The sequence below is a fragment of the Ictalurus furcatus genome, chromosome 23 (genome assembly GCF_023375685.1).
Source record: "Ictalurus furcatus strain D&B chromosome 23, Billie_1.0, whole genome shotgun sequence".
In the NCBI taxonomy this organism is placed as follows: Eukaryota; Metazoa; Chordata; class Actinopteri; order Siluriformes; family Ictaluridae; genus Ictalurus; species Ictalurus furcatus.
Genome location: NC_071277.1, coordinates 13726887 through 13734823, shown reverse-complemented (window position 1 = coordinate 13734823; position 7937 = coordinate 13726887). Strand labels below are relative to the sequence as shown.

Below are 7937 nucleotides of genomic sequence, written 5' to 3'. Positions count from 1 at the left end.
GGTAAAATCACGATAATGATTAAAATGTTTGACGTAAAGTTCAAAGTAACGCATGTCTGGGCGTACGAAATGAAATGAAAGTTAAAATAAAATAAATAATAAAAGAAAAGAAAAAAAAAAGGTCTGCAAGTTTACACACAAGGCTTAAACATTTCAAGAAATCTGCATATTTATATCATTCCTGCTAATTTCCTGACCACAGATTTGTTGTTACTATTATTAAAAGCTTCATATTTTGCCATTTTAGTCTTTTTATTATTATTTTTAATTAGATTAGTTTTAAATAAATATAAGCTCATTAAGCCTATTTCTAGATATATATTTTTTTTTACTCGTTTTAAGCTTTATTCTGTTGGTGGAGAATTTTGCTTATTTCCAGTGTTTATTTCAAGAAACAAAGCAAAATGATCTGCTAATAGAATAAGACAAGCTTGAAATCAGGAAATATGGTTAGAAATAGACTTGATGGCCTTGATCATGTGTTCTATAATAATCTCATAATGAGAAATATTCAATCATTTTGTCCTTTATTCATCCAAAGATAATAAGTAATAGCTGTGATTTTCGAGCATTTTAGTGTTAACCGGATTTGTGCTAAATGTTGTGCTTCCCGCTCCTCCGGCTTGTTTTGCAGCAGTAGCTGAGGAATAAATATCATTTTTCTAGGAGTACTACGAGAAATGAAAGATTGTGTTCGTTATATTCCACTCGGTACAGTACACTCAGAGCCGTGAATATATTTGAGAATGTATTAGTGCTACACAATTAATCATAATTGAATCATGATTTTTGGCTTCAGCACTTAATCACAGATTAATTGGAGAGCTTAGTTAAAGCTCATTGGCTAAATAAGGAATAAAACACAATGGAGTATGCAATTATAAGAACATGCTCCACAAACGCCGTTACCATGAATACCAGGAAGTCGATTCGTTTCCTGTAACATCACGTCCTGACGTCTTTTTATTCCCGTTGTGCTCCAGAAAATTACCGATGATTGGTTGGTTGATTGATTATAAATGTTTATTTATTAATGAATGACACATTGTACTTTTTATCCCTTTATAGTAACGTTTATGCAGTAATGTCGTGGAAAGTCCTCGAAACAGTTTCTATTATCAGTTCTCTATAGCAGCTATACACTTTAGTTCCCACTTTCCCAGCCTTTTCTCTCTCATGAATTGAGTAAGAATTAAATGTTGCTGAGGAAACTACGAACTCCTCCATCCTGAAGACATTCCCATTGCAGAAAACATACAGCTTTAGCTCTGACACTGGAGACTCCTTCCATAAATGCTAAATAAACATCATACAGAAAACTCAACCATGCCAACGATTACATGTTGTTGTTGTTGTTGTTGTTGTTTTCTGTCAGCCGTACAAATCTGCATGGAAGTGGTTACTATGGAAACAACAATGTGACTTGAATTACAACTACTGAGACTATTGTCCGAGCTGCTGTTCTAGAAAATGAATCAACACCTTCCGACCAATCAGGATAAAGAAATTCAGTCTGGTGCATGAAATCACGGTTCACGTGTTTTAATGACGTGTTTTGGTTACGTGATGCGGTGACACTATTTTATTGTATTCTCCTCTGCATCATTTTGTGATAATAGTACTATTTACTGATTATAATGTGACTCATGACTGGCATTTATTATTTAGTTTCACAAATTCATACATTTGAAGGAATACTTGTGAAGGACTTGTGATATAAAAGTGTAAAGTGAAAGCAAAGCCTGGGGGAAAAAGGGCCACATGCTTTAAAGCCAGCTTTAACCTAAATTAGCTGAATAAATAGTTTTCGGTATTATTGTGCAGCACTAGATGAAATATTCAGTCTGAGTGAGCTAAGAGGATTAAAACGTATTAAGGAATTCACTCAGATGTGACGCATGAAGCTGCTGGATGATGACATTTTTGATGATGATGTTTTATGTAATATTATTTTATTGCCTTTTTGACTTGGCAAACTTTCGAAACATGTAACCAAGCCCACGCCTTAACTGAATCAAATACACAAGCTGATTTAAATTGTAAAGCTTACTGTGTGTGTGTGTGTGTGTGTGTGTGTGTGTTTGTGTTTGCAGCGCTGGCAGCCATTCTTGGTGCCGTGCCGTTTTTGGGGACGTACTGGGCAGCGCTGCCTGCTGTGCTCGATCTGTGGCTGGCACAAGGTGAAGGTGTTAAAGCCCTGCTGCTGCTCTTCGCACACCTGCTGCCCACCTACTTCGTCGATACGGCCATTTACTCAGACATATCAGGGTGTGTGTGCGTGTGTGTGTGTGCTGTAAAGATGAGTGTTGTGTCCTTGGCTGTCTGACTGACTGACTCCCTCATGCACAAGTGTTTAATGAGATTAATTAAGAGCAGAGCAGGTAATGCATTCAGCTCTCGAGGAAATAACAAGGACATTGTAATGTTCCTTACCCTACAGGGACACATCTTCATGTAATCAAGCTATGTGTGTGTGTGTGTGTGTGTGTGTGTGTGTGTGTATCTATCTGTCTAGCAGGCGTCAGTTTTATTAGCTTTTATTGATCCTTCTACTCTAAAGTCAGTTGCTGATAAATTATGAATGACACGTGCTCTGATTTTAGCCTGCAGCCTTAATGTGTGTGTGTGTGTGTATGTGTGTGTTCTGTGTGTCTGTTTGTCTGTCTAGTGGGGGTCATCCTTATCTGACAGGCCTAGCTGTGGCTGGTGGAGCATACTGTTTGGGTTTAGAAGGCGCCATCATAGGCCCGATCCTGCTCTGCATTCTGGTGGTAGCGTCCAACATCTACAGTGCCATGCTGATGAGCCCGAGCAGCAGCCAACCTACGCCAGTGCAGAGCAACTTCCCTCAACACCTGGGCAGGTATACACACACACACACACACGCACGCACACGCACACATACAAAGAGTCAAGTATATATGGTAACTTTCCCTTACCATAGATGTAGGTGTTACAATAAAGAACCCCATACACACTGAAATTGAGCAATTTTACTTCCTGGTCTGTCGTTCCATCTGTTTAAATCCCTCTTCCAGAGTGGGCGGAGCTTCCCATACCGAGCACTGATTGGTCAAATGCAGGCGTCAAAGAATATACTGTCAAATACGAATACGAGATTGTACTACAATATTCACAAATGTCCTGAAAGCTGCAGTGTGTATTTAATGACTTGTGTACATGTGGAAATAAAAGCTGACTGCCTGCATGAAGCAAAAAGCGCCTGCTCCTGAGACTTTAGTCCGCGCACACACGTCTAAAGGCTGGATTATACTCGCTTTTAACTATGTGTACACGTATGCAAGATGGCTGGTTGTTTGGCGCATCATTTGGGCACGCCCTCAGAATGTAACGCTACGTGCCAATGTAAGGACCAAAGTAAATAACGGAGGCGGTTTCTTTAGCCACAAATGCGTCACAAATCGCATACTTGCGTACTATTCTACTAACTGGTTTTCCTTTGACGTTTAGTCTCCCTGCTGAAAAAAACCCCAGGAAACCTTCAGAATTTGTAATAGTTTGAATGGTTATAATGGGAATTGTATTGTTTTTTTAAATGGAAACTGTAATGGTCCCTGTGGGTCTCTATTGGTAATTTGTTGCCTTTTATTGATGGCGTGTTATGTCTAGTGGATACCATTAAGGACCAATAATGGTAATGGTTAGCTGATGGTTTGTAATGGTATTTGTAGTGGAAACCATTAGAATGTCTGTGATGGTTTCTATTGTTTAGTTTAGTTTTTTTCTTTCTTCAGCAGGGCATTTGAATTTTGAAAACCTCTCACGTAGCCGTCACACCTCCCGAAAGAATTTTGGAACTGAGATGCTGTTCGTGACAACAATCACGACGACGACGCTTTGACGTTTAAAATCGCTAAACATTTTAGACTTCGACTTGGACACTAGATGAACAGGGATGTTTTGGCTCTGACTTTCAACCATTTTGTTATTGATTCATATTGTTATTATTCCTCCAGATGTAGATAAGATACACAAGCGCTTGGGTTGGCGCTGCATCTGCACATGCACGCGAATTTCACGTGTCAAGAATAAACCAGCCTTAATTTGCACACCACTATGACGGTGCTACTCTCTGCACGAGGATAGTTCCAGTTGTGTTACGTCTGTTCATTCATTGATCCTGCGGTTTGGTGGAAATGCAAACCAGGGACAGATCTTTAAACTGTGTAGCTCTCATTCAGAATGATTTTGGGAGTCTTTAGTTCCTCAAAGGATTCTGGGAATTCAGTGGGAATGTGCTTTTGGAGACATTCGTTCACTCTCAAACACACACATTCTCTTAAATGAACGTTAGAACCCTGACTAGGTAGTGAACACACAATTTCACATTGCTATGGACACTGACCTTGAGCTTCCTGCAGGCCGTTCCTGGACTCTCCTTTGCTGCTGAAAAGAGCGATCGAGTGAAAGAAATCCAAGCTGCTTTCCCAGCTGCTCTACTGTTACTCGACCCTCGCTCCTCTGAGTCTGGAACCTCCTCCAAAAGGACACAGAAGTCTCAGGCACTTAAACTGCACCTGGAGGACCGATGAGCTCCAGATCAGCTTCGGATCAGCTCCGGATCAGTGTTTATAAAATGCTATTGATCTCCCACGACTGCTCGGCGATAATGCTAAGCTTCCCGAGCCTGGGTTCTCTGTGTGCAATATTATTTACACCGCTAACCCCTGAGCGCAAAAGTTCAGTTAGCAGCATTGCGTTTCGTCTAGCATAGCGGCTACAAACTCAACTAGCGCTCTGATTGTTAGGGTAACTGTTTACACACAGCGCTTGACTGTAAATCTCACGACTGCTACGTCTTCACTGTCTTTGTTACGGTTGCAGTTTTTCATTTGAGTTTTTTTTTCATGTTAATGAAGTGTTTCTATAATATAACGTGAAAACTTTTACCCTGCTGTGTACAGCACTGACGAGCGTGTGTGTATGTGTGTGCGGGATTGCTACTTTCTGATAATTATTTGAAAGTTAAACAGTTCTTGATTAGTGCACGAGTAGTTTTTAAGTCTTATCACAAATCATAACTCCATAAGCACTACTCATGTACACACGGTTGTGTTTGAGGCCATGTTTTTAATATCTTGGTGAGGACTAAATCCCCACAATGACAGGAATATCGGACCTTGTGTGGACATTTAGCTGGTTCCCACAAGAAAAAACACTTTTATTAAAAAATGTAATTAAATAAATGAGCATCTATTAAAAAGAAACAACAACAACAACAACAAAAATAGCCTAACAGTTTCCTTTTAGGTTACTGAGGTTAAGGTTAGTGTTACATTTAGGTGTAGCATAGCCTTAATTAATAATGATCTCAATGGATGGTCCTCAAGTATAATAAGAAAGTGTGTGTGTGCTTGTGATTGAGAGAAAGAGCACACACACACACACACACACACACACACACACACACACACACACCCACCCCTTTGCCTTATCTTCCCTGATTCATTCCTCTGACTACACTAAACACTTCTAAGTGATGACTTTGTCACCAAGTTGTGTGCTCATGGAATACATAATCTCTCAATTCTTCTTTTTATTTATTTTCTGTCCCATACATCATCGTGCGCTTTTTCCTGAGTCATTGCTGGAACTCATTTTGATTGACATGCGTGCTTTTTCATGCGCTGCTTAATATGAGCAAAGCTCCTGCTCCTAGCTGTCAGCAAGCAGTGTCATTACTCACAGGTGAAGTTTGCTGATGGTTTAGCAAGTGGAGGAGTGGAGGGATAAACTTAATAGAAGAAATGGAGAACTTTTTATTTATTTATTTATTTATCGTTTTATACAGACTGTGTCGGGAGAACTGCGGATGCAGAAAGACCAAAGACAGATCCATGCTCATGCGCACATACTGTAGCTAGAATTTTAAAGCGTATTTGTTTTGATATGTCGATCGATTATGTAGCACTGACGGATATCCTTCTAGTCTAGTTTCGAATTGATCTTATAGTAGGATATTCTGCTCACTCAGGAAGTGATGGTTACGATTTGACGGAATTTGGTCGAACACCAAATGAGAGCTTTAGTAGTAAACGGTAAGTTAGTGATTTCTGGTTTATTGAGCAGAACTGCCTGTGTTGTGTTCCTTGGAATGATTTGACGTATTCCTTCTGAAATGGTGTCTAGCCATTAATATATATTTTTTTACTTTATTCATTATACTACTACACTATTAAAACGATTTAAGAAAATGAAATAACTGTCTTGCTTCTTGATTACCCCAAACACACTCTACATAAATGGGTCATTTTTCTACAAATCTATAAATATCACTGAATCTATGAATATTTTATGAAAGCCCACCCGGTCATTCTGCTGCTGTTTGACAATTTGACCTTTACGTCCACGTGGTCATGACCGACCCCAGAATCGCAGCCATCAGAGAGCGGTCAGATCAGCGAGTGGAAGATTGAAATCGATTGTTTCAGCCTTCCACAATTACAATGAACAGAGCTTTCGACTTGCCTTTTTAACGCTCTTGAAATCTATCTGTATTCTCCCTTCATGGCCAGGTTCTCGCCGAGTCTGTGTGTGTGTGTGCATTTTGTCTGATTGCCTGGCTCTTTCAACCTGATGGCTTCATCAGAGTGCTCGCTCATCTGTTAAATGAAATAAAAACAGTGTGAGCTACCGTACTCGTTCGTGAAATTGTACACAATTTCATCTGTCTGTTATTATTATTATTATTATTTTGAATACGGCGTCAAAACCCACGTTCGAGTTACAGTGGTCTTAATAGGCGTCACGTCTTTCTCTGCTGAGTTTATTACCATTTATTACTTATTTAGTGAGATCAAGGGATTTTATACATACACTCCACAGCCACTTTAATTAGGAACACCATTGCTCATCCATGCAATTATCCAATCAGCCAATCACGTTGGAGCAGCACGAGGCATAAATCCCTGCAGATACAGGTCAAGAGCTATAACGTTCACATCATGCATCACAGGGAAAAATACCATCTCTGTGACTTGCCAGATGTGCTGGTTTGAGTATTTCAGAAACTGCGGATCTCCTGGGATTTTCACACACAACGGTCTCTAGAGTTCATACAGAATGGTGTGGGGAAAAAAAACCCCATCCAGTTAGCAGCAATTCTGTGGATGAAAGCGCCTTGTTGATGAGAGAAGGTAGAGGAGAATGGCCAGACTGGTTTGAGCTGACTGGTAACTCAAAAAAGCACGTTTACATCCCTGGTGAGCAGAAAAGCATCTCAGATAGGACTACAACAGCAAAAGACCACATGGGAATCGACTCCCATCAGCCAAGAGCAAGAATCTGACAAGCGTCTGCATTGGGCACTGGACAAATCAGAAAAACGCCCAGGTGATGTTTTGCCAGAATTCTCACTGGATTTTTTTTTTGCACCATTCACAATAATGAACACTACAGATAGTCGTACATGAAAATCCCAGGACATCACCAGCTACTGAAACGCTCAAAGCATCCGTCTGGCACCAAGAAGTCACTGAGATCACGTTTTTCTTTTTCTGATGTTTGATGTGAAAATGACCTGAAGAGCTTGACCAGTATCGGCATGATTTTATGCACTGCGCTGTTGCCGCGTGATTGGCTGACTGGATAATTGCATGAACGTGTAGGTGTAAGAGTGCTCCTGTATAGATTGATAGATTTTATTTCACATCAATAAACTCAAAACATTCTCCATTGACAGGAAGCAAGGGTGCTACAACATTACTAATGTGAGATGGGGGGAAGAGGCTGGGGCTTCCAGGTTCACCAGTGAATATCAGAGATTTCAAAACACCTACGCACCTGTCAGTCATTCTAGAATCATGTCATGATTTGCTCCTCTGCTGTTTTTTTTTTTTTTGCCTGGTGTAAGAAGACTAATCTTTTAGTGTCTTCTTCTCCCATAATGAAATCCTCTATAACGTGCGTGTGTGTAG

The 7937-nt window shown here is 40.1% G+C and overlaps 1 protein-coding gene across 4 annotated transcripts in view; it reads left to right on the top strand.

Moving 5' to 3' along the window:
- The window catches only part of tmem245 (transmembrane protein 245), a 27651-nt gene extending 21434 nt beyond the window's left edge, over nt 1–6217 (top strand). For 2 of the 4 annotated variants that reach the window (XM_053612088.1, XM_053612086.1), the window contains 2 exons: nt 2094–2268; nt 2669–3025. In XM_053612088.1, the coding sequence (XP_053468063.1) occupies nt 2094–2268; nt 2669–2981 (488 nt within the window). In that variant the 3' untranslated portion in view covers nt 2982–3025. The other 2 variants (XM_053612089.1, XM_053612090.1) reach the window with 2 other exon arrangements.
- The last annotated feature ends 1720 nt before the right edge of the window (nt 6218–7937 follow it).